The 27,634-nt window shown below is 37.4% G+C and overlaps 1 protein-coding gene across 1 annotated transcript; it reads right to left on the bottom strand.

Annotated features, from left to right (window-relative positions):
* Positions 1–616: 616 nt before the first annotated feature.
* TMEM39A (transmembrane protein 39A) lies at positions 617–27,634 on the bottom strand. The gene is made up of 9 exons (XM_079155314.1): positions 27,338–27,634; positions 25,813–25,999; positions 18,103–18,325; positions 14,993–15,076; positions 9,625–9,779; positions 7,216–7,564; positions 6,243–6,430; positions 4,152–4,272; positions 617–1,013 (listed from the first exon to the last, which is right to left on the bottom strand). The coding sequence occupies exons 2-9, from the start codon at positions 25,923–25,925 to the stop codon at positions 780–782; spliced, it is 1,467 nt and encodes a 488-aa protein (XP_079011440.1). The 5' UTR covers positions 25,926–25,999; positions 27,338–27,634; the 3' UTR covers positions 617–779.

Consider the following 27,634-nt stretch of genomic DNA (forward strand, 5'->3'; position numbering starts at 1 on the left):
CCATTCTTTCAATTACCTGGTATTTTCAACCTCCCCATACTCTAGATGCCCATATGGCATTTACATTTGTCATCTTCCTCATGAGCATGGGCACTCTATAGAATCTGGCTTTTAAAAGTATTATTTCAAACAAGTGAAAGGAAAATCTTTGGAAGCAAAAGAAGTGAAAGAACAGGAAAAGTGACAGCAAAACCCTGAGTCTTGGAATAGCTGATTCAAAAGTATCTTTAAATATCACAGGGTAGAAAAGATCAGCTGAGACCCCAACCCAGAAGAGACACAAAGTGAACCCCACCCAGGACTTGAACCTACTCTCTTCCATAGTTATTCTAGCAATATCAGCCAGCTGAATTCAGCGAGATTGGGTGCTAGAAGGCACCTCCCCTCATCCCCCTTTCTGTAGCAATAATTACTGGCCAACTAGGAACTAAAGAAAATGAAAAGCACTGGAAGGAAAGCAGACACACAAAGGTACCACATCACATCAAGTGACATATGAAAAGTGTTCAAAATGAATGAGTTATTCCACAGTCATACAAATCAATCTTTTTACTAGAGAGGCATACCTCTCACATGTGTATTATGCAAATATACTAACACATGAAAGATCACATCACCTTGTTTATGGATACATTTAATATCCCTTACCCTTCCCGACTTTCAAAACATAATAGTATACAAAATATAAAATATCTTAAATATTTATAAAAATCGCAAGAAAAAAATAGAACGTATGAAAATATTTTTATCTGAGTTCTCCCTCACTGTTGAGAGGCAGCTTAGTTTGCCTTAAGTTCATAACTGCTGAGTGGGTAGGAGTATGCCCTGCCTAATACTATTCTGTCCCGAAGGAGCTTAAATAAAACATAGTAGTTGCAGAAGAGGATGAGAGCCATGGAAAGTGTGTGATTCCACTTCTCGGACCGGAGCAAGGAATAGAGCTGGTAGAAGACAACACTGCCCTCAATAAGGATTAGTAGATTTAACAGCCTTAATGGACGATGAAACAGGAACTGTAAGGAAGTTAAAAAACACAATGTTATTTCATAGAAAAGACCAAAGTTATTCTTGAATTCATTTTTCTAAAGTAATTTCATATTTCTGAGTTCTTATACACAATAAAAAATAGATCTACTTGCTGAATATCAATCAGTCTATTTCTTGCTACAGAGACCCAAACTTTTTCCTTTTCACTCAAGAATGAAATAAATTTCATTTTAATGCTTTGGGACACAAAAAGGGATATGTATATCCAAAAGAATATTGTCTATAAAGATTTTTCTTAGATAATATCTTGGGTATATAAATAATGCAAGACAATCCAAAGTGTATTTATCTAAGAGAGGGGAGGAATAAAGCAACAAATGGGAAATATCTTACACTTTGAAAATCAAGATATAATAAGGATACTGAGGATATAATGTAGGTACTTATATAACTGATTAAAATGTAACCATTTAAACATGTAAAAACTAGGCTGGGGATGTAGCTCAGTAGTAGAGTGCTTGCCTAGCATGTGTAAGGCTCAGTCCTGAGTACTGCAAAAACATTTTAAATGAAATAAAAAAATATAAAAACTATTCTTAGCTTGTAGGCTGATCTAAGACACAAACACTCACACAAATATGGAGAAAGAGGGAAGTGTTACAAGTTCAGTGAAGTATTACAATATCAACACAATAGTTTATTTTTCCTTAAACTGTTTACCCACCATGGTCACTTACTGAAATCTTTTATATAACATGCTTCTCCTGTTTATTTTTTCTGAATTTTGAGAAATAGAGTGCACAATGACAAAGCAAAGAGGAAGGAAGGAAAAATGAGCTGGAACTAGAGTTAGACTACAAACTGGGCTTACTATTTTCACTCTCATCAAATTCTTCACTCTAAATCCAGGTTTACTAATAAAAGGTATTAGGTCACAGGTTGCAAAGGAACATTATCTAACAATTCAGTTCAGCCAGTCAAGTCCTAAATTTAGGTGAGGAGAGACTATATTAATGGTAGTACTTCAGATATAAAAGAACTAATTTAGATGGAAATTTGATCTCAAGAGTGTAAACTTGAGAATGAAGCCAAACTATCATGACTGTTCTGAAAGGTACAGAGTGTTTCAGGGCCCTTCTTCAGGAAAAAAGAAAATATTTAATTTGTGTTTTATTACATGATATTCAGCAGTATCATATGTAAAACTGGCTCAATTAATTTTCTAGAAAGATTGAGAAAAGCAACTTCAGATTCCATGACAAGGTGTGTCATTAAATATGCAAGTAACCTATAAGCTGAACAAGGAGAAAGGTGAACAGGTTTTAAAGGGTAACAGGTATTGGTAATAGGCATTCTTAAAATGATTGTTCTTAAACTTCAATCTGCCTAAAAACCATTTCCAAATATGAAAATGCTATAAATCCCTAGGATCCTCCAGAGACTGTTGATTCAGAAGACCGGGATATAGTCCCTGAATACTACTTTAAAAGAGTGGGGCAGGTGCTAAGTACAGAGGCACAAGCCTATAATCCCAGCTACTTAGGAGGCTGAAGCAGGAGGATCACAAGTTCAAGATCAGCCTAGGCAACTCAGTGGGACCCTAGATAAAATACAATTTAAAAGGGGGCTGAGGATTAGCTTGATGATACAGTATTTGCCTAGCATGCATGATGCCCTGGGTTTTATCCCTGCCCCCTGTACTGGGAAGAAAGGAGGATGGGGACAAGAGTGGGCCAGGTCATTTAAATGCAGGTGGCTGAAGAACTGCTTTTAGAATTTAACTATCTGATCATGCAAAATCAGCAATTAGTTAACTTGCCTAATCTTTCTTTTATGGATTCCACTTGATTCTTCACCTGTCCAACACTAGCAAAAAAAAAAAAATACTTATTTTTCAAGCAGAAAATTCTAACAAAAATACCTTGTTATTACAGTTTTCAAGAGGACAGCAAGGATGAATAGAAGTCAACACCCTAGAGAAATCAAGGTAATTCTGAATTAAATAAATAACATGTGGAGAAATCAAATACTTATATAGTTGTGATTTGAGTCTGTTCCCATCTTAAGGAAGCCCATGGGAGTTGAGAAGGAGCCACTGTGGTCTCCTCATCCTAGGGCCTTTAATTTCTCCATGTACCTCCCAACTGCCTACCTACCCTGGCTTCCCCACCATATATTTACAGGATCCTGCCCTGATGCAAGTTCCCAGTAGGTAACAGAAAGGTCCCTTAGTTACAAACACCTGCAGAACTAGAAAGTCCATATGTCCTCACAAGGAACTGGGAGGGACTGAGGGAGAAAAGGATATAAATATTAAAAAAAAAAAACCAAAAACTTCAATTCTATCTTCAGATATGATCTCTACTCAAAGGCAATACACCACACTATAGACATCTTTATTGAGAATGGTCCTCAGCAGGTATCTTCTTTTCCCTACTCCCACTGACCACCAGCTGGCCCTTCTTTTATACGTAAATGCTGCTGCCTCCTAGAGTCAGAATTTCTGGAAAACTAAAGACCATATAAAACATAACCCAAGGCACAAGTGCAAGTGAGAAAGAAGCTGGGTTTAGTGGATACCTATTGTTTTTTCTTTTCTAACTTTGAAGCTTTTCTCTTTTTAATCCATGTAAAGGTGAAAGGCTATAGATCATGGCATTTGTCTGACTTCCAAAGGGGTAAGTTAAGGTATTTTAAAGAGATGAAAAAATGAAAATAAAAATAATACACACACACATACAGACACATACAAAAATATCTGTCAAATAAAAAAATAAAAACCACACTACTACTACATTAAATAGTACTTAAAAACACAGATACAATATATATCTTAAGGATACCACTAAACCAAACTATTACAAAATAAAACTGTGAGATGAAAAAGGAAGTCTTATATAATGACCTACTTGTTTCAAGCAAAATTACATTTAATAAATTCCAAGGTACCTAAAGAAACCAGCCAAGCTATTGAGACTAGAATAATGATATATGACCTTCAAGACACTTCCCTGGGACAAGGGCCATTGTTACAGGAACAGCAATAATTACCATGTCTTTATTTTCTAGTATGTGTTACTCACTGTGCTATGTGGTTACATACAGAATGGCCTCCTAACATGTACCCCTAAACTTATGCTTAAAAATATATAAGTGGTACTTGCATAAAAGCGGGCATGGGATACATCTGAAGGCACTGCCACGTTGTAAGGCCCCATGGCTCTATATAAACATCTGCTATGCCGCACCAGCACCCCTTGAGGCCATATTGTATTTTCTGACCAACTAAAGGAGAAAGAAATGCAATGTTAGCATATTGACAATTACAAATAAGACTGTGTCTATCAAGGCCAGTTATATTTCTATGAAAGGAATTAAATATGCAAGGCTTCATCTGTCTGAAAATATAGTAATTCCATGATCAAACTTGAAGGAGTTAGAAAGGATTTGTTATGGTAATTTCATTGCTATGTAATACAGAGAGACTGTGAAATAATACAGTTAACTCGGTGTTGAAGGACTCAAGAGGCTTAGGAGAATGAGCAGACATATATGTTTCAGTAAGGCATCCATGGGCCAGAAAATAGAATGTAAGCAGGCGGATTTCTCGTCTCCATTCCAAGTGAGCTGTCTACTGGTGGACATGATAGAGGGAACAAACAAGAGGAGAAAGCCAATGGCAATGAGAAAAGAGAATAAATTAATACATTGTCAAACTAACGTGATATTCACTGCAGAATTATATCCCTAAAAGCTACAGAAAATCAGTTTGCTTATCAGATAATTCAAATACCTCACAGATGTGAGAAGCTATACAGTAGAACACAGAGACACACAAGGTACTGACACAGAGTTTTCTTTTTACTGCTTTCTTGGCTCATTTTTATAGAGGTTTCTCTAGGGAAAAGAAGTTAGGGAAGAAAATGCTTCAATCTTTTCAGCATCAATGTAATGAAGTTGGGATGGGGATGGGGATCTTCAGGTTAAGCTTTATTTAAAAAAAAAAAAAAAAACAACAAACTAAGTTAATTCTTTTCTTCCTGATTTTGGAAAGGTTAGTTTCCTAGAGTAAGAACTGGGGCAGCAGTTTAGATATGTTAAAAAATATACTCTAGCACCCTGAAGCTTCCCCAGTTCAGAAAATGTTCCACCAGCCTTGCTCACACTTACCAGCATTAAAGTGATGATACACCTCATGGCCATGTGCCATCAGTAGCCTGAAGATGTACAGTACTAGTACTGTGGATTGTATTTTCAATTTTTATTGAAATCTGTCCTTTGCCCACAGTCGGGTTTCTTTTCAGCCTGGCCCAATCTCTTTCAGTTCCTGGGCTTGAAGGCCTGTGCTAATCTGTATCAGACATCAAGGCAGATAATTGAAGGGAGAACTCTGAGGGGGAGAGGGGAAGGGAAGGTCACCTCAGTCTGTCCCACTTAATTAGGAAAAAACTGGTAGGGGATGAAATTTGTGAAATGTTCAAATTACACAAGGAAAGAAGATGAAGATGGTCTGGGTCTGAGAGATAGGTATGATGATGGGCTCAAAAGTGACAGAAAAAAAAAAAGGGCGGGGGGGTTCTAATGTTAACCATTTTGGATCACAGGGGCCATGCAGAGAAACGTCTGATAAGGGGACACAATGAGAATAATACTTAGAACTCACAGCCAGGGACAGTTCTCAGGAGAGGCAGGGAAACAGAGAGATTAGGAAGGGGGGGAAAAAATAACCAAAACAACAACAACAACAAAAAAAAAAAAAAAAAAAAAAAAAACCAGAAAAAAATTACAGGCAAGGAAAATTACTAATCCAAATCTGCATGTATTAGAAAAGATGAGAGAAGCAAATTCCAGCTGTCTTAGGTGTGAGATGAGTAACTATCAACTTAGCTGTGGCAATGCAAATGAGAAACGAACCTTAAAGTCTTACAAAAAGAATTAAAATATATCATGACTCTTTGAATTTGGGCAAACAGTTAAGACTGAAAGACAACTCTGAAGTACTGCTTGGGACACAAATTACATACTCTATATAGTGACTGGGTAGCTGAAAGTAGTACACATTTGAGAAGGGGCTGGGTATGGTGGTAGAAATGAGTTAATGTATCCTGTATTCAGTTTAGCATGATGACAAGCATCCATGTAGACAAAAACTAAAAAATGTCCAAAGCCAAGAACAGAATGACATACAAAGCAAATAAACATGATCAGCAGCATGTAGAAACATGTTACATGGTTTTACCCTCTAGCCTACTCACATGTGCTGTGGAGCATTGCTGTAGGACCCATGTTCTAGCTTCTGCCACTTGCCCAGGTGAGCAGCTGATTTATGTAGCAAATCACAGTATTTTGATGGCAGCAACTGCGTGGTAAGCATGACAAAAGCATTGATCCACACCATAATGAGGTGTTCGCATGACCAGCGCATGTCATAGTACTGGGTACTCTGAAAGAGATCAAAAGAGACAGAAATGATCTATGCACCAGCATCAGACACAGGATGGGTGCGTTTATATATGCCCTGCAGATAAATGCCACACTGTCAACATGCATTGGTGGTCCTGATGTCCGTGTAGAAAGTTCAAGAGCAGAGTCCTCCAAAATCCTTCAACCTGACTTTCTGGCTGTATAAATTAGGGCTGAGAGGGAGAGGCAATTATATTTTAAATGTTTCCTTTCTAGAAGAACTGAGTGCTTCTGAAGGACCACTCCGGCTGCAGATGTGCTTCTGAATGGGCAAAGGAAGGACATTAAAATGTCCCAAAAGGTTTTGGGCCCAGTGACATCCAGATCATTTTTCTTTTCTATTGAAGTAAATTGAAGTTTAGATAAATAAAGGTTAGATTAAATTCAACAAATTCCTCATAACCCTGTTAGATCAACCACAGTAGGCTGAATTTTATTGAATCCTTGGTTCTCTTAAGCTGCTACATATTTTCTCTAAAATAATTACAACTTTTACACTCCCCAGAAACTTAAAAAAAGAAGGAAAAGAAAAAGAAAAAAACTGGAAAGAAAGGAAAAGAAGAAAAAGGGAACCACCACGGGGTGCATCACATATATGGAAATACCTATCCGCCAAACAGGAGCGGTTTTAGTGCACTCCAGATGCAGCCGAACTCCACCATCCAGGCTGCCAAGGGGAGACAGAGAAAAGGGGGATTAAACAAGAAATACCCAGTTTATTTAATTCACACACAAATCCAGGGAGCACACAAAATAACTGCTTACCTTCACAAAACACAGGGGGAGAAATGCAACATAGTAGGCACTGAAGAGGGAGTTGAAGAGAACTTCTTTGATTCTGTGGTTGAAATCTGCTTTCAGACATTCTACCTCATTGCGAATGAGGTCTGGAGATAGGGGGCAGCTGTGGGTGGGGATGGGCGTGGCATTATTAAACTGTTCTTTTAGAGACTCCAGCAATAAGGAGAGGAAGTCTTTGGATTTGGCCAAGCCACCCACAGTTGAGGCACTTTCTTCTACCGCCTGATGCTGTACCACATAGTTATAGTCTGTGAGAAGAAGATGAGCTCTACTATCTTGGTGGAAACAACAGAGAGGAACATAAACACCAAACCTGTAAGACAAGGTTTACATGAAAATGAGACCACAGACAACACCTAAGTACACACTGTATAACTATGTCAATAAAATAGTCATGATGCACCAGAGTAAACATAATAGGAACTTTGCCAATGGTAAATTCCTTGTCTGAGAAGGAAAGCCTTTCATTTCTTACAACAAAAGCAGTACATATTCATTGTAGAAGTGGAAACTAAAGAAAAATCATGATAACAAAACATAAGCCACCTAGAAATAATCATCTTTATTAGTGAGCATACATTTGTCCAACATGTAAACTTTATATATAGTTACATAGTCTTTTATGTATTTGATCTCATATAGTACAAACTGTTTTGCATCCTATTTCACATTCTATGTATATACTATTTTCTTATGTCTAAATATTTTTCCATAAGAAATTTTAAACATATTTTTGGGTTCCTATCAATATACCATAATTAATCCATTTCTCACTTGATAGAAACAGGCTGTTTCTGTGAGTTTCACATGACATTTTTTGCTGAGGATCAAACCCAAGGCCTTGCACATGCTACGTAAGTTTCCTATCACTGATCTACATCACAGCCCAGAAACAAGTTTTTTTTTTTTTAATTTTTCACTAGCATAAATAATGTGACAAAGATTCTCCTAATACAGATCTTTGTGTACGTTTAGAAATTTTTGACATGGCTTGCCCTTCAACTTAAACGTCTCCTTCTTAGTGAGGGGCTCTCCTGCCTCCATACTGTGTATCACTCACCCCACTCCCAAAGGCACTCTAGCTCTCCTTTCCTGGTTATTTTTCTCCACAGATTTTACCACTCCAAACATGTTTAGGTTTTTGATTCTAGGGTGGTTCTTTTTTCTTGTTCTATCTTCCCTCACTGCCATTTATTTATTTATTGGTGCTGAGAACTGAACTCAGGGGTGTTCTACCACAGAGCAACATCCCCAGTTTTTTCTTTTTTTTTTGAGATAGGATCTTGCTAAGGTACAGAACTTGTGATGCGGGTCCAGAACTTGTGATCCTCCTGCCTCAGGTTCCTAAGTCAGTGAGATTAGTTGTGCACCACTGTGCCTGGCACCTCATTACAACTCAAACTCTGAATGCTGGGCACAGTGGGGCATGCCTGTAATGCCAGCAACCTGGGAGGCTGAGGGCAAGAGGATCACAAATTCAAAGGCAGCCTCAGCAATTTAATGAGACCCTGTCTCAAAGTAAAAAAATAAAAAGGTCTGGGGATGTGCTTCAGTGGTTAAGCACCCTGGGTTCAATCCCCAGTACCAAAAAATAATAATGATGATAATGATGACAATGATAAGCTTCTTTATATACCTAAATTGAAATGAAACAGTCTGCTAGCCATTTTGATGGTAATCCTATGAATCTGACACCTTTACTTGGTAAACAAGCTAAATTAAAATATTCTCACTGGGTATGGTAGTGTATACCTATGATTCCCACTACTTGGGAGGCTGAGGCAGTCAGATCCAAATTCAACCTGGGCAATTTAGCAAAATCTTGTCTCAAAATAAAATTTAAACAGTATTAATTCTGTGTAGAGTGCTTGCCAAGCATACACGAGGCCCTGGGTTTCATACCCAGTACTGTAAAATAAATAAATACATCCTTTCCACTAGTTGGCATAAAGGTACACACCTGTAACACACCTGTAATCCCAGGGACTCAGGAGTCTAAGATGATCACAAGTTCAAGGTCAGCCTAGGCAACTTAGTGAGGCACTGTAAATTTAAAATTAAAAAGGGACTAGGTATGTAGCTTGGTGGTAAAGCACTACTGGGTTCAATCTCCAGTATCACAAAAGGGAAAACAACAATCTCTCCACTGGTAGGATAGCCATACTTCTCAGTTTCCCGAGGATAGTTCTAGTTTATGTCTGTTGTCCCAACCTAGTTTAGAAAACAAATTATATGGCTCGTATCCATTGGTTTTCCTATTTTTTGAACTCTTAATTTATATTTGAAGAATTTCATTCTCCTATCTTTTATAGTATTATTTGCATGACCCAAATAACTTTAAAGATTTATTAATTGTAAAACAGAAGTACTCACGGGTAGCCAAGGAAGAGGAGATTAAGTACTGAATGGCTTCGAAAGAGATTGACTAGGGTCCAACAAAGTACCCATCCACACAAAGTGAGAAGCACCAAGCGAGCTGATATCAGAACCATGTAATGAATCATAGATGCTGCACCCGCCTTTGTGGCCTGAAAGTTTAGAAGCATCAAAGGTACATTTTATAAATTATCTTATTTAAAGGCAACGTAACATAAATAAGGGTAGTAGGTTTTGTAGAAGCTAAACTGTACCTTAAAAAAAAAAAAAAAAGAAAAAGAGTTGCATTCCCACCTTATCCTCCTAATTCTTGAAAATTCAGCCTTCTCCAGGCAATTGGTCATTTCCTCCTCTTACTCACATAGTCCCTCACACAGACCTGCTTTCAATTCTCATCATGATCATTGAATTTGTTTCCACAAGGGCTTCTCATCAAAGTATGGTCCATGGACCAGTCATCAGAATCACTTGAATTGCTTGTAAACATGTAAATTCCTAACAACTTTTCTCTTCGAATGGAGGGAACAAAAATTTGAAACAAGAAATCTGTATTTTAACAAACTCCCAGGTGATTTATATGCATATACATATAGAGAGCCAATAATTTATCTGTCTTACTTCCTATCAGACTGCACAGGGGCTCAGTAGCAGCAACAGTATTTCTATTTGTCTTTGAATCCTCACCTCTAATCTGCTTGCTGAGTCAATGTTTAAAAAATTATGAAAGTTTCACAAAATAATCACATTTTCTTTGACAGATCCCTATATGTTCAACTTTTGCACATATGAAAATAATGTATAAACACTTCCAATTCTTTATATCTATTCAGACATTCTTCTTAAATCTTAAATCTTTAAAACTGACTACATATAATAAGAAAACATACTTGTCAAAACATAAAACTTGTGTTCCCATAAAATTACAGAGAGAGCCTGGTGCACAGCACATGCGTGTAATTCCAGCAACTCAGGAGTCTGAGGTAGGAGGATCACTCAAGTCCAGGAGTCAGAGGCCAGCCTGGACAACATAAGCAACACCATGTCTCCAAAAAAGAAAAGATATTAAATGGAGCTGGCAATTCTTATTGTCTAGCAATATCACAGCTGTCATAACATCACAGCACATAGTATTACTGATGTGTTTGGTAATGCTGGTGTAAACAAACCTACTATGCTGCCAGGTCTATGCTCTTTTTTTTTTTTTTTTTTTTTTTTTTTTTGGTGCAGGGGATTGAACCCAGGGTCTTGTGAGGCAAGCACTCTACCAACTGAGCTATATCCCCAGCTCAGTCCTACACTTTTATAAGTATAACAAACACAATTATATACAGCACATAATACTTGATATTGAAATAAACATATAGTTGTCTATTACTATTAATTGTTTGTGTTCTTACTACATTTTTACTACATTATTAAAAAAAAATTTTACTATAAAACACTATATTGTGTAACTCTGGCAGCAGACTCACACAGCTTGCATTTACCACAGCTCTTCACTGCACTAAGAGGCCACAAGGAGTGATTAACATATGCCATGCAAGTGTCCTTTGTGCAAGCGTGCTCTATGATGTTTGCACAATGAGGATATCACCCAGTGATGTCTTTCTCAGATCTTACCCTCGTAGTTAAGCGACACATGACTGTGGGGGGGGGGGGGGTAGGGAGTGGGGGTTGGGGGTGTACACATACTATGGATATATATAGTATATACAGCACTTTAAAATGTGAAGTAAACAAATACCATAATGGCCTGCTTAAGCCTCAAACTGTGGAAGGAAAGACCCAAGCTGCTCTCAGACATAGCAGGACGAATAGTTTCACATCACTTCCCTGATACATACCTCATGCCAATGTACCTAGTATTTTAAAGCCTAGGGAAGTTATGTAAGCCCTGGAGTCATTCTATTGCCTCTATTCAAAAAAGTACAGGGTTAGAAATAAAAGACTATTTTTGCCCCATGTCAGCAAGGCAGCAGAGTTTGATTTTGCCTCATTCCAGAATCCAGGTTCTTTAACCATATGTGATGGATCCTGGTGGTACAGTGGTAACCAAGACAAATAAGAACTTATCTTTATGAAGCTGTTCAGCCAAGAAAAACACATACTAAACTTGGACACATACTAAACACATACTAAATTTGGACAATTATTCTTACAATGGTGATGAGTGTTACAGGAAAGGCATAAGCTACCAGGACAGCAAAAAACAGGAGACCCTACATGGAAAGGCTTTCTTTAGAAAGCAATATTTACACTGAAACCTAAAAAATAAATAAGAGCTAGGAAGGTTAGAAAATTATTCTATGTTAAGTAATACTATGTTGAGAGGAAAGTATACATATAACGTTCCCAAATACATTTAAATATATATGTACATTAATCTTTAATGTATATATACATTATAAGGAAATAAGCCAAAATATAATTTTCAACAATGGGATTGTAATTTTTAATCTTCTGCTTTACATTCTAGTGTCTAACAATCTTTTCAATAAAATACACTGTTCAATAAAATATACTATTTAGAAAAATAATGTTTTGCTGGGTGTGCTGGCACACTTGCAATCCCATCAACTCAAGGCTGAGGTAGAGGATCTTAAATTCAAGGCCAGTCTCAGCAATTTAGTAAGGCACTAAGAACTTAGCGAGGCCCTGTCTCAAAATTATAAAATTATTAAGAACTGGGGATGTAGCTGTGGTAAAGCATCCCTGTACAGAACAAACCAACCAACCAAAAAAAAAAAAAAAAAAAAAAAAAAGCAACCATTTTTTTGTTTTTTTTTAAAAAGAGAGTTGCCTCAAGTTGGTGAAATAGTTGAATTTATTTTTAGTCTTGTGAAGCAAGTACACTGAAGCAGGGTTGGCCAGGTGAATAAACAAGAGTCTACCTAAGTGGAGAGGTGACTATACAGCTGAATATTTATCTTTCTAAATTAATTACCTCTAGCCTCTCCTTAAAAATGGTCTTTCTCAGAGCAGCAATCCTTTCTGTGATATAAGAATGCAAATGTACTTTAATGGAAGGAAAGAAAAATGACTGTGATGGGTTTAAACCATTTAATTTAGATAGTTTAGGAAAGCATCACTATACAGTTGATTTTTAAATTTTCAAATAGATCATATAACCACATCACTCAAAAGACAAAACATATAGTGCTAGTAGTGAAAAATTTCACTCATGTGGCTCCTGTCTCCCAGGCGCCCCCAGACAGTAGGCCGTTATTACTCTGTATCTCTTTTCAGAGACAATTTATTTGTATGTAAACAAATACATTTTTCTCCCTCTATCTGCCTGTTGTTTTTTTTGAGGGGGATGGTTACTGGGGACTGAACCCAGGGACACTTTACCACTGAGCTACATACCCAGTTCTTTTTTATTGGGAGAGGGGGTACCCAGGATTGAACTCAGAGGCACTCAACCAGTGAGCCACATCCCCAGCCCCATTGTGTATTTGATTTAGAGACAGTTTCACTGAATTGCTTAGCACCTCACTTTTGCTAAGGCTGGCTTTGAACTCACAATCCTCCTGCCTCAGCCTCCTGAACCACTGGTTTTACAGGAGTGTGCCACCACACCCGGATGGTTCTTATTTTTTAATTTGAGACAGGATTTTACTAAGTTACTGAGAATCTCACTAAGTTGCTGAGGCAAGCAAAACTTATCTTCCTGCCTCACTTCCTGAGACGCTGGGATTACAGGCATGTACCACTACATCCAGCAAGCAAAGTGCTTTTTAAACAATGTTTATAACAATGTTTAAAATGTTTAAAAGGTATTTTAAACATTGTTTAAATGTTATAAACAATGTTTAAAAGGCAGGAAGTCAGGTGCAGTGATGCACACCTGTAATCCCCACAACTTGGGAGGCGGAGGCAAGAGGATCAGAGTTTGAGACCAGCCTGGGCAACTTGATAAAACCCTACTCAAAATAGAATGAAAAGGGTTGAGGATGTAGCTCAGAGGTAGAACGCTTGCCTAGCATGCACTAGGCCCTGGGTTCAATCCCCAGTACCACAGACACACAAAAGGCAATAAAATGCTTCAAGTTCTAGTCTTTGTAGCAACAAAGTAGAAACTCCAATTATGAAGGGTTTACACACTAATAGGACACAACTAAATCAACATTCACAAGCACCATTTCTAAGCAACTGAAGGGATGAAACATCATTTCCTGCCTATTTTAACAAATGTAAACAAAAAATCCACGGAGGTCCTCTAAAGAAAGTGCTTTCTCAACATATCCAAAAGTAAGTACCTGTTTTCATCACCTAAATACTGAACCCGAGAGAAAGGCTGAGTTACATTCTTTCCCACCAAGAGAAACTGTTTTCCAGTTATCTTAATGGCTTTTAGATCATGACAACATCTTCAATTACTCTGTAATCGCAGAAATCAGAGCTTACTCACAAAGACTTCTGTGTATATTTTGGAAGAAAAAAGTAAATTCTCAGTTCTCATTATATAACTACTCATTTATAAATTTCAAACTGAAATATAATTCCAAGATTTAAATTATTAGCCACTTTAGCTAAGTTAACATTTTTGTTTTCATAATCACTAAGAGGGTACAATATACAAAATCTTACAGAAGTACATTTTCCTTCCTCACTGGTGTTTACAAGTATATGAAAAATGATACCAAAGACCAACTCTATCAGCAACTTTTAATTTAATAAAATAATTTAATGTTCTAAATCTTTCCTCCTCTGTTCAATAAACTTAGATTCTAATCTTCTGATTACTCGTGTGCAAATGTTAACACTGCTTTTTTAAAATTCTAACTTTTAATAAAATTCAAATTGTAAGTTTTAATAAATACAAACCAACCAACCCAGGGGCACTTTTACCACTGAGCCACATCCCCAGTCCATTTTATATTTTATTTTCAGGCAGGGTCTCACTAAGTTGCTTGGGGCTTCACTAAGTTGCTGAGGCTGGTCTCAAATTTGTGATCCTCCTGCCTCAGCCTCCCAAGTGCTGGGATTACAGGTGTACACCACCATACTTGACTACAAATGTTTCTTGTTAGTAAATTTCACAAATGGCATATAAATGCTAGCTAAAATTGAATTCATCCTATTTTCACTAGAACTATTAAAATTAAAAAGATGGTGCCAAAAAATTCAGAAGCTGAAATTAAACTCCTACAAACTCGATTTCTAATAATTCTTGAGTTATTGAACATTTGAATTCTAAATATATTGTAGAAACTCTTTTTTAAAGTGCTAGCACAACTCATATAGGAATAAAGAAATTAAAGTTGTTTTCAAATTATATTTAACATTTTACATTTTTAGTCTGAACCCATTCTAGTAACTGTAAATTACAACAAGCAGTAGAACATAGTGAATGAACTATTACCTCTGAAATGAGGGCCCACACAAGCCTCCTTGCGAGCATCACTGTGATGAACGCTGCCAGGTGATAATCAATGAGATGAAAATTCTATAAAAGAAGGAAGAATAGCATCAAAAAGAAGTACAATGTGGGGTGGGAGGGGTGGGGGGAAGGGAAAAAATAACAGAATGAATCAAACAACATTATGTAAATTTATAATTACACAAATGGTATGCCTTTATGCCATGTACAGAGAAACAACATGTATCCCATTTGTTTACAATAAAAAATAAATAAATAAATAAATAATTTTAAAAAAAAGAAGTACAATGTGTATCAAGCTGAACTACTACACAAATAGAGGTTTGCTCCCTCAAAAGATCTTCCTTAGTTCTCCACTCACTCTTATGGAACACAGGAATTTGAGATGATGAAGAGACTGACTACCTTGCACTTCTCCTTTCATGACTAATTGCTTAAACTTTCAAAACACTGTTTAAACTATCTGGAATGTATTCCTGTCCTTTTTTGGAAACTCTACTATATTAAAAGGAAAAGATTACAGCTTTGAGTTAATAAGTCATAACCTAAAGAATTATGACAATAATAATTCATCAAAATTGCCTGATTTATAATGTGTCAAATTCAATATATCAATCAGGATTCATAGCTTTTAGGAGTTTCTGTGGTTGTTTCTTTATTCAAACTTAATCTAACTGTACATCTACTAAACTACTAGTTAGTACATCAATTATATTTATTTAATCTTTATAATGATTTAGAAATATTCCTTACATTTGATCTTTTCTATAAAATAACACCATTACTTAGATGCCATCTATAGTTCCTTCTAGTTATGTGTATGTATGTGTGTGTGTGTGTGTACATACATATATATATAAAACTGTGATAAGAGCAAATCAAACTCTTTGATAATGATATCTTAGAAACCAACAAAACTCGGACATATTTTCCTTTTGATAGTCGAAAGGTGTGCAGGTTTCTACAATTCCTTCCAAAATGAAAAACTGAATTTCTCAATTAGTTAATTCAATAAATACGACATACCTAGCACCCAAATTATGCCAGGTATAAAATGCTGAAGACAAAAGTCAAGGTTCCTGCTCTTCTGCTTCTTACTCTCTACTATGGTGTGAGAAGCAATGGAAATGGCAGAGATTATTACTTGTTCCGTCTGCCATCATAGTAGAATTTAACTAGGCACTGACTCCTAGCTAACTAGGTTCCTTTCCCAAACTCCCTTGCAAAAAACTACTTCATGTCAAGGATGGGTGAAGTACGTAGTTCCTATACTCAGTAAACTTATACTCCAGATAGGAAAAGACTTTAAAATATATGTGTGTGTGTGTGTGTGTATATATATATATGAAAATAAATCTGGTACTAACTCATTACAATTCTTAAAGAAACAGATACTCATCACATATTAAGTACATATATGGTAAATATTTAAATTTAAATACTGGCATCGCTTGGTTGTTCCTGAAATTAACTATTAACACTTTTCTTTCCAAAGTGCATTAAAAAAAAACAAAACCTACAACATATTTACATGTTTTTATATATTTCAGCAGAAAGAAAAGTCTTAATAGTTAATTCCAGGAACAAATATTAAAATAAAATTTTTATTCACTTCTCATACTATTTTTTTTCCAGTACTGGGTACTGAACTCAGGGGTGCTCTACTACAGCTATAGTTCCAGCCCTTTTTATTTTTTATTTTGAGACAGTTGCTGAGGCTGGCCTTGAACTTGCAAACCTCCTGCTTCAGTCTCCTGAGTTGCTGGGATTACAGGAATACGACACCATGCCCAGCTCCTTTCTTATACTATCTTGAAGATTTGGGACCATGTTTTCTTTTCTATGTCTACCACATTAGAAAGGTTTTCATATTTTTTATGAGTCCCAAACACATAAAATTATAAAATGCTTAGGACAAAAGAATTCTTTGCCCCAAAGAATATCTCTATTACCCATTTAAATCTGCCACTGCCAATAACATACATGTCAAGTCATCTGACTAGCCTTTTAGATATTTTACATGTTCATCTACATCTACAGAGAACCTTCTTTGTATCAAGATTATCAGGGTCCTCCCAAATAAATGCAGACAAAGCAGAAGAAATCTACAACATGAGCCTGGCACAGTGGTATACGCCTATAATCCCAGCGGCTTGGGAGACTAAGGCAGAAGAATCACTAGTTCAAAGCCAACCTCAGCAAAAGTGAGGCCCTAAGCAATTCAGTGAGACCCTGTCTCTAAAAAAAAAAGGCAAAATAGGGCTGGGGATGTGGCTCAGTGGTTGAGTGCCCCTGAGTTCAATCCCTAGTACAAGCCCCACCAAAAAGAAACCTACATGTTTTTATGTACTTCAGCAGAAACAGTTAGTTTCCATCTCAATTTTATTTTGTAAAAGATTTCAATTTCATTCAGATTAACAATGCACCAAGTTCAAGGACTATTATTTTCTAGCTTCCCTTACAGTTATGAGTGGACATGTGGAAATGATGGGAGCCTGGACCATAAGAAACTGTCCTTTATCAATGCCCTATGCTCTTTCACCATTATGGCTGATAGCAATGAACCACAGTCACCCCGAAGGCCACATGTTGGAAAAGAGCAGTCTTCACCACCCTGGGTTCCCTGATTGACCATATGGAAGAATTCCTGCCAACCAGGACAACTGTCTCAGACTGTTATGTATTAGAAGCATCACATATTTGGGGGCTTATTTGTTATAGAAGATACATTATCTTAATTCAGCCATTTAAAAGGTAAAGCTGCTGGAATTTAATCATAATGACATGTTAACGTTACATACTATACTTTCTCTATCCCATGGTAAACAGATTTAATTTCTAGCCAAAGATGGATGAAGGATGTAGGTGGTCAAATTTAACATGGGATAGAGAAAGTCAGATATGGAAACCTTTCTGCAATATTATTATAATAAATTATTTAAATATTTTCTGCATTTTAATTTATATTTCAAAAATCTTATGAAGTTTATTTCTAAAAAATCTGCTGTTTGTTAGAAAAATATTTTTAGAAGGAAAATAAGAAAAAAATTTATCTAAATGACAAAAAAACTTAGAGGCCTATGAAGACTTACCAGTGAAGTACAAGAGGCAGGATGATTATAAGGATACCACCACACAGTTTTATAGATGTTGATGTACTGAATGAACAGAGCAACCAACAGGTAGATGAAGAAAAGAAATTCAAAAAGCAGGCTCCCATCCACAGGCAAGTCAGGAATTTGGCAATGACGAACAGGACCTGGGGTGATTAAGGCTGTGATAGGTGGAACTGGAAGGCCAATAGCGCTACCATTCCTGAAAGAGAAAACTATGGTAAACTCAAATGGTGACAGCCTTCCTATCACAGAGCACAAAGAGCCCCTGATATCTCTTCTACCTAACACTTAATTGCTGGCCTTCTCCAAGCCTCTATTCTGGGATCCTTCTTCTATACACCGTTTCAATGATCTAAGATGTGGCTAAGATTTTCATCATCTTGGGCATACTAAGAACTAAAATTTCTCTTTACATCACGGCAGAGTTTTAGACCCCTATTATCCAACTGCCTGTTAGACATCTGTGTTCCTCCTCCTATAGTCCTAACCCTAGTTCATGACCCACTCTGTTAGCTGCCCAAATCAGAAACCTAGAATATTTGCTCTGCCACTCCATATCCAATCACTTTCTAAAGAACTGAATTGTAAGTCAGGCATGGTGGCATATGCCTGAAATCCCAGTTACTCAGGAGGTTGAGGCAGAAAGATGAAAAGTTCAAGCCCAGCCTAGGAAACTTGGCAACACCCTGTCTCAAAATAAAAACTAAGAGCCAGGTGTAGTGGTGCCACTACAATCCTAGTGCTGCCTGCAATCCTAGTGGCTTGGGAGGCTGAGGCAGGAAGACTGTGAGTTCAAAGCCAGCCTCAGCAATTTAGTGAGGCCCTAAGCAATTCAGTGAGACCCTGACTCTAAATAAAATATAAAAAGGGGTTGGAGATGTGGCTCAGTTGTTCAGGCTCCTGGGTTCAATCCCTGGTACCAAAAATAAAAAAACTGGCAATGCAGCTCAGTGGTAAAGTGTCCCTGAGTTCTATCCTCACTACTGCAAAAGGGAAAATAAAGAACTGAATTCCATTTCACAAAATTTTCTTCAACTGTACCCTCCCATCTCAATCCACTGTCTCAGTTCAAGCATTCACCAATTTTCACCTAAATCGTTGACAGTAATCCTCCTAAATTCAACTTTACTTCCACCAAACCTGGCAAGCTGCCCTTAGTGAAAATAATAGTGTTACTCTCTTGTTTTTACATTTTTTTTTTTTTAGTAGTGCTAGGGATCATACCCAAGGCCTCAGTGGTAAAGTGCTTTCCTGGCACGACAGTGTTCTTACTCTCTTCCCTAAAACCCTTTAATGGCTCCTCATTGCAAATGGGATAATATCAAAAAACTTTGAGTATGTTCTATGAAGTCCTCTGTTCAACATAGTACCCTCCCCATGTATCCACTCCTTCACTTGCACCCCATGATACTCGCTGTTTGCTGTCTGGAATATATGTGCTATTTTGCTGTGCACTTTATCCCCTTTACATATAATACCCCCCATAATTACAGCTTCCTTAACTTCTCACATACACATTTACTGACAAAATCCTTCCAAACCTTTTTCTTTTAACTCATTCTTTAAGATTTTTAAGGGGTCTCGGATATAGCTTAGTGATACAGTGCTTGCCTTGCAGCACATATGAGGCTCTGGGTTCAATTCCTAGTACCAGGTACACACACACACACAAATAAATAACTTTTCAGTTATTCAAACAAACACATCCTCTGAGAAGCTTACTCTGACTCAAACTAACTGATTCATCTCTCCTTTGGGCCACCATCATACGTAAAATATCACTGCACTTTCCATATTGTTTAAAAACATAATTTTTCTACACATCTATGCCTTGGCTATCAGACCATAACCCTAAGTTCAGAGACTACTTAACTTAGTTCACTGCAAATAGGTTTTTTTTTTTTTTTAAAGTTGAGACAGCAAAAAACCAATGCACTAAAGAAAAAGAGAAAACTCTCTTAACACAAATAAAAATACAGAGGTATTAATTAATCCCTATTTTGTTCTTTCTTCTTAGCTCACTTACAGGTCAGAAACAGCTAAACTATTTGAAGTGATAAGCTGGGGATAAAGAATAAACTTTCTGTTGTTTATATGCACAGGATAGTTATAGAGAGATCTACTGGGTCTACTTTGTTTATACAACATGGAAAGGAGGCTTGGTTTGAGTACTTCAATTCCTAGTTCCCAGTGATTTAGAAAGCTGAGACAAGATTTTAAGTTGAAGGTCAGCCCCAGCAACTAAGTGAGATCCTGTCTCAAAAGAAAAGAATAAAAAGGACTGGGAATGTAGCTTAGTGGTAAAGGGCCCCTGAATTCAATCCCCAATAAACCCCTACCCCCAAAAAAAGATTTAAGAGAAGGAACAATATTGTGTTACCATTCTACTCTAAAATTTCCAAATATAGAATTCTAGCATTGGTTATGGCATTTATTGTACTTTAAGCAACTCAGGGGAATATGAACTCTGCTCATTCTGAATAGTTAAGAATACTGACTTGAACGCAGAGGATTAATGCCAGCAGCCAATCTATTGCCTCACTCCAATTAATCATAAGATACTAAAATAAAAATTTCTGATGAAATGTTACAATGTTAAAAGTCTCTAATTTAAACAAACTAAAAATTCTTATTCTCCTTCAATCAAAAATAAGGAAGGAGGTGTGCTAAACTGTCATAATTTTTTCCCACAGTACTGGGGATTGAACTCAGGGTTTCACATATGCTAGGCAAGCACTCTACCACTGAGCTATGCCCTGGCCCATTTTAAAATTTTGAGACAGGGATCATTAAGTTGCCCAGGTTGGTCTCAAAATTGTGATACTCCTGCCTCAGCCTCCTGAACAGCTGGGATTAAAAGAATATGCCACCACACCTGGTTATTTATTATGATTTAAGAGTTTAAAAAGGTTATAAAAATGTTCCCAAGTAAAGCAGACTTCCTTTCTGGAACATACATGCTTCTGCCATTAACAAACAAAACAGTAGAATTAAAAAAGTTTGTTTTAAATAAAGTGCAAAAGATCTATACTTGTAATACACTATACAACTTTGGCTATTAAACTTGAAGCCAGAGGACCAAACAGACTTAGGTCAAATAAAGTGACTCAGAGCACCAGTTGGAAAAAAAGAAAACATTCCTACATAAAGATAATTGATATAATTGAGTATTCTCCACCAAACTGATAAAGTTCAAAGCTGGAAAGGGGAAATGAACAAAGTTCTTAAAACCTAAATAAATAAGTAAATAAATAAGCAGACAATGCCTACATATATCAAAATATCACACTATAGTCCATATATGTATATTACTGTGTCAATCAACAATAAAACTTCAAAAGTATTAAAAATAAAACAATTGGTCAATATCTCAGATAATTAGTTACAGAGGTACTATTTAGAAAAAATAAAAATATTATTCTTCTAACGATATAAAGATAGATTCAAGCATCTATTCAAGATGCACTTAATTCAAATAGCAACAAGTTGTGACAACACATTTGAAATGCTGTCCACCAGGAAAGCTCATTATAAATTCAACACCCAAAGTTTTTATTGAAGGGTCTGGCTACATGGGTACCCTTTCCCTACCAATACCAAAATTCTAGGCTCGCCAAAGAAGAAAGGTATTTCAGTGTAGCTATCCTTAAAAAGATCTGCTTACAAGGCTTGCATATGGGAACTTAATGGTAAACAATTCCTTCCACTGAGATAAAATTTTCCTTAAATAATATGAATGGGTCACTGTGCCTGAACTATATAAATAATGTGGTTTATGCAGAACATCTGTTTTGTCCTTACGTATAAAGTTTATGCACAGGAAAGAGTTAATGTAGCAGGCTTGAGATTGGCCTTTATGGAGTCAGGAGCAACACAATTTAAGTATGCAAATGGATAAAGTAAGAAAGATTCAAAGGAATAAAAAGGTATTGGAAGAGACAGAGAAAACAGTGGTCATTTGGACAGGTTTGGTGATATTATTAACAAAGTATATGCAAGGGCTAAACAAACAAAACAAAACAAGATTATTCTTAGTACTTTTCATGCAGGAATCTCTCTGAACTAGGAACTTCCTATGAAACTCAGAAACACAGTACTTTTTTTTTTTTTTTTAAAGCTTTGGGGAGTGAAACCAGGGACACTCTAAAACTGAGTTACATCACCAGCATTTGTCATTTTTATTTTGAGACGGGGTCTCACTAAGTTACCTAGGCTGGTCTCAAAACTTGTGATCTTCCTGTCTCAGCCTCCAGAATAGCTGGGATTATAATTGTGTACCACCAATTACATCTTTCTTTTTAAAAAAGAGTCATCTAAGCACATTTGTAAGAACAGATCCCTGCTGGGCATGATGGCACACACCTGTAATCCCAGGGACTAGGGAAGCTGAGGCAGAAGTATCATGGTTCAATGCCAGCCTCAGCAACTTAGTGAGACCCTAACTCAAAATAAAAAATAAAAAGGATTGGGATGGAGCTGAGTGGTAAAGTTCAGTGGTTCAATTCTCAAATAAATAATAAATAAATTAATAAATAAGGTTGGAGACATGACCCAGTAGTAGAGGGCCACCGGCTTTGATCTAAAGTACCACACACACGCGCATACACACACATACACACACACACACAAAAGAACGAACAAAAGAACAATGCCCTATACCCTAAAGGTATAAAATACAACAGGCAACTTTTAGATTTCAATCTTTCAAACTAGGTCTTTGATATTCTCAAGTTTAATATCACCACTTCACCAATCAGGGCACAAACATCTATCAAACAAGGAAACAGAAAAATGCTTTCTTCTCCAATTGGCTGTCATGCAGAATCAAATATATCAAAATTATACCATTTTTAGCAACTCAATTTCTCTCTTCACTACCCTACAATCACTTCAAAAAGTGATTTATCTCTTATGGACTTTCTTTGTATATGTCCTTCCGAAAGCCATAGTCTAATCTATCCAAAACTTCCTTTATTTATATTTTCTAGTATCTTTACCCTAGGATTTTTTGTGGGGAGGGGGCGGGGGATACTGGGGATTGAACTCAGGGGCACTTGACCACTGAGCCATATCCCAGCCCTATTTTGAATTTTATTTAGAGACAGGGTCTCACTGAGTTGCTTAGTGTCCTGATTTTGCTGAGGCTGGCTTTGAACTTGTGATCTTCCTGCCTCAGCCTCCTGAGCTATTGAGATTATAGGCGTGTGCCACTATGCTCAGCTCTACCCCAGGTTTTATACAACAATCTATTCTACCTATCCCAACCAATTCCTTCTCATCAAGAACAAAGATATTCTAAAAAGAACAAAAAAAGAAAAGAAATATAAATTGGGTGTGGCACACTCCTATAATCCCAGCTACTTGTAGACTCAGGCAGAAGGATTGCAAATCTGAGGCCAGGTTAGGCAATTTAGCAAGACCTTGTCTCAAAAGAAAGTTAAAAAAAAAAAAAAAAAAAAAAAAAACTGGTACTATAGCTCAGTACTTGCCTAGCATGTTCAAAGCCCTGGGTTCAATACCCAGTACCAGAAAAAAACAAACAAAAACCACACAGAAACTTTTTTCCAAAATAATCATTCAATGATAGTCTCTATAACTTTTCAAAACCATGAACACTTTCAATCAGTTGAAAAATATGTTCTTACACGCACACACACACACACACACACACACACACACACACAGAGTCTCAAATTAATTGCTAAAGAACTACATGTTATTCTAGCAGCTCAGGAGGTTGAGTTAGGAGAATTCTGAGGTAGGAGAATCCCAAGTTCAAAGCTAGCTTCAGCAACTCAGCAAGGCCCTAAGCAACTCAGTGATACCCTGTCTCTAAATAAAATACAAAAAAGAACTGGGGATGTGGCTCAGTGGCTAAAAGCCCCTGGGTTCAATCCCCAGGACCAAAACAAAACCAAAAACAACCACCAAAAAACCCTGTAAATTCAAGAAGAGGGGAGAGGTACCAGGGATTAAATCCGGGGGTGCTTTACCACTGAGCTAAATAAACCCCCTGCCCATTTTATTTGGAGTCAGGGTCTTACTAAGACCTTAATAATGTAGCAGTGCAGCAATGCTTTTATCTGATCAATTGTTTGGACAAGATAATTTTTGCCAGTTTGTTTCTACTTCCTCCCTAAATAAGAGTTTTTCTCTTGCCTTGATTTTAATTTTCAGAGCTATTAGTACCACTTCAGGTCCTCCTGATGTATTTGTATACTTCTTCTTGGCCTGACCTCACTCTTTTTGACTTTATAACCCAAGTTCTACCCAATCTTTGAAATTTGTTCTGGTGGGCTGGGAGGAAGGCTCAGTGGAGAATCCTTGCCTATTATATGTAAGCTATTCCCAACACCACGAAAAATATTAGTTTTGATATTCTTACTTCAGTGGGGCTTTCCCTGAAACTCTAGTTTGAAGAGATCATTAAATTTTATTTATTTTTGGTACTGGGGATTGAACCCATTGCTACACTGCCTCATAATCAAGTCTTATGATGATGTGAGTCAACCGGCATAAGATTAGAAATAATTCATCCTGCCAGGTGGAGTGGCACATGCCTGTAATCCCAGCTACTTGGGAGGCTGAGGCAAAATGACCAAATGTTAGAGGCTACCCCCATCAACTTAGCTGGACCCTACCTCAAATAAAAAATAAAAAGGGATTGGAAGATAGCTCGAAAGTAGAGTACCCTTGGTTTAATCCCTAGTATTGTTAAAAAAAAAAAAAAAAAAAAAAGAAAAAGAAAATTTATCTTGGGCTGGGATGTAGCTCAGTGATAGCTAAGAAAGCGCAAAGTCCAGGGGACAATTCTCAATATCCCCTTCCTTAAAAAAAGAAATCTTTCATCCTAATTTCTGAAAATTATGAACAGAGATAAGATCAAATTCTTTATTCTCATACAATGTGGCACAAATCTTAAAAGATGTTTATTTAGGCTACAGCTAACAGTTTATTAATACTGAGCAGTTTTCTGACAAAATAATTTTTGAAACCCTTGAAGAAAACGTAATTTTAGAACTTCATGTTAGCTGTCAATTTTAATTTGACCTCCAAAAATAAAAAGAATGCCAATAAGCAGATAAACCATTACATTCGCCAGATGTGGTGGCACATGCCTGTAATCCCAGAGACTCAGGTGGCTGAGGCAGGAAGATGGTAAATTCCAAGCCAGCCTCAGCAACTTAGCAAGCAGTGTCTCATAAAAATTTAAAAAGGGCTGGGCTCAATAGGAGAATGCTCCCTGGGTTCAATCACTAGTACTGAAAGGAGGGGACCCCAGACCGTCACATCTACCCTGTACTTTTATCCACCTGCCCCTTCTTCTAATAGCTAAAAAGGTGATGATTAGAGCTGGCAATGAAACTTAGTTGCACAGTCCTTGCCTACCATATGCAAATTTGGGTTTGATTCCCAGTACCAAAAAAAAAAAAAAAAAAAAAAAGTAATGACTAGACTGGATTATCAGCCATAAGAATAGGGCTTTGTTCACTTTGTGAGCCCCATATCACATCTCTCTGAAGTATGCTGAAATACTAACCTTTCAGTCTGAAAGGGCAGAATTTCTTACTTCAGTGTCAAGAATAAAGCTTGATAAGCAAATATCTGAACACCATAATAAATTTTATGTCAATCTTACTGATCACTGGACAGTACAGATTATACATAGATTTATTTTTTCTTTACCTGTTTCTCAAGCCTGTTCCATTGCCACAGCTCCCACCAACCAAAGTCTGTAAAGAAGGTAAAGCTGAACGGCTTAGCTGCTGCCGACTAGGGCCCCTCCTTCCACCGGGCATGTCCGGGAACCAGTCTGCTTCCAGTGCCACCTGTAGTTGCAACCCCGGTTAATGGTTGTCAACCTGTTTAAACTCTGAACAAAAACAAAAAATATAACTATCAGTTAACTATCTTTAAAGTAGGCAATGTAACAAAATAACCAGAAAACTGAGTAAACAAGCATTGTAAAACCAGACTTTCGAACAAACACTCTCTATGTCTATTACCTACTTTATTCTAATGAAAGACTATTCAGATTCTAATGGGTCAGAATCCTAAATTTTGTTCAGTATTAGGCAAATCGCAATTTGTCTCTTTGGTCAATTGACTTGTATCCTATGAAAGATACTACAATCAGGTGGAATTTTACAAGATCACAATTTTAACATTTCCTATTCAATGTTTCAGGTTAAGTCGCTTGAAATACAAGAAGTTCGTCACTGTCCATAATGTTAGGCTTTAGCCAGTGTGCCCTGTAATCCCAGGTACTCAGGAGACTGAGGCAGGAGAATCACAAAGAGGCCAGCCTGGGAAACCTAGGAAAACCCCTTCTCAAAATTAAAATATGTGGGGTTGGGGATGTAGTGCTGTAGTGGAGCACTAGCCTAGCATGAGAGAGGCCCTGGATTGAATCCCCACCACCCAGGCATATGCAGAAAGTTAGCATTTGTTATCAAGGAATCTGTTCTGAGATAAGATGTACCACATGTTATCTGACCTTGACTGAGTGATTTAATGTCTGAATTGGTTTCCTCATCAGAAAAAAAAGGGTACCCTGTTCTATGGTGGGTTTTGTCAAATCTGATGAAGATGGATAAAAGGGCACCTATAGGCCTTAAACTCTTTAAATTGTTCAAGTGATATCTTCACATGTTAGACCGAAAATACCAAAAGGAACTCAAGTGGATGCCCACTCCAGGAAAACGTGTAATGTGATTTAGAAATTATGTTAATTACAAGATTATAAGGTAAGTAACAAAGACGCTCACTGAAAAGAATTGGTGTTTTCACCAAACTATGGCAAAAACTATGGTTCCGATAATATGAACACCAAATGTTTCCTAAAACAGTACAACCAAAAACTGAAGAATCACACACTGGAAAAACCCTGATTTTCAAAACATTACTGCAGATGGATCTGATGTTCCCTATTCCTAACAGCCCTCGGCTGCACACTAACCAGGTGAGACAAAGCATTCAAACTGTTGGGTGTTGGGGTTGTTGGTTCTTGCTCAACAAAAAAAGGGAAAGAAAAGTGAGGTGAACACTGGGAGAAGAGAGACAATGAGATGCGGGAAGGTGGATGGCGAGAAACCACAAACTTCAAGAGACTGGCCCCTAAAAGACAACGACAAAGCGGTCCCCGCCGCCCACCTCGGATGATCAAAGCAGACCCCGGGACAGTCGGACGCCGTAGCTAGGTAATACTCACGCATGGAGGAGGCCCGGCCGGTGGGGCGGGATCCCTGGGAGGAGGAGGTGGCTTTAAAGACTGGACCCCAGGCAAGATAACTAGTTCCCCGCGTTAAAGTTCTCGAAACCAACTGCTTGTATGCAGGCCGTCCCCGCCTGAAGAGTTGAAAAAAGGCGTCCAGGCCTCAGGCCGCTAAACCCAGACCCAAACCTAGACCCCCAAGTCAGAGACAGAGCTAGAGCTAGAACCAGAGACCGGCCCGTCAGCACTCATCCTCAGCCTCCATTACCGCGGAGCTGAGCAGACGTGGCAGCG

This window comes from Sciurus vulgaris (assembly GCF_902686455.1).
Source record: "Sciurus vulgaris genome assembly, chromosome: 10".
In the NCBI taxonomy this organism is placed as follows: Eukaryota; Metazoa; Chordata; class Mammalia; order Rodentia; family Sciuridae; genus Sciurus; species Sciurus vulgaris.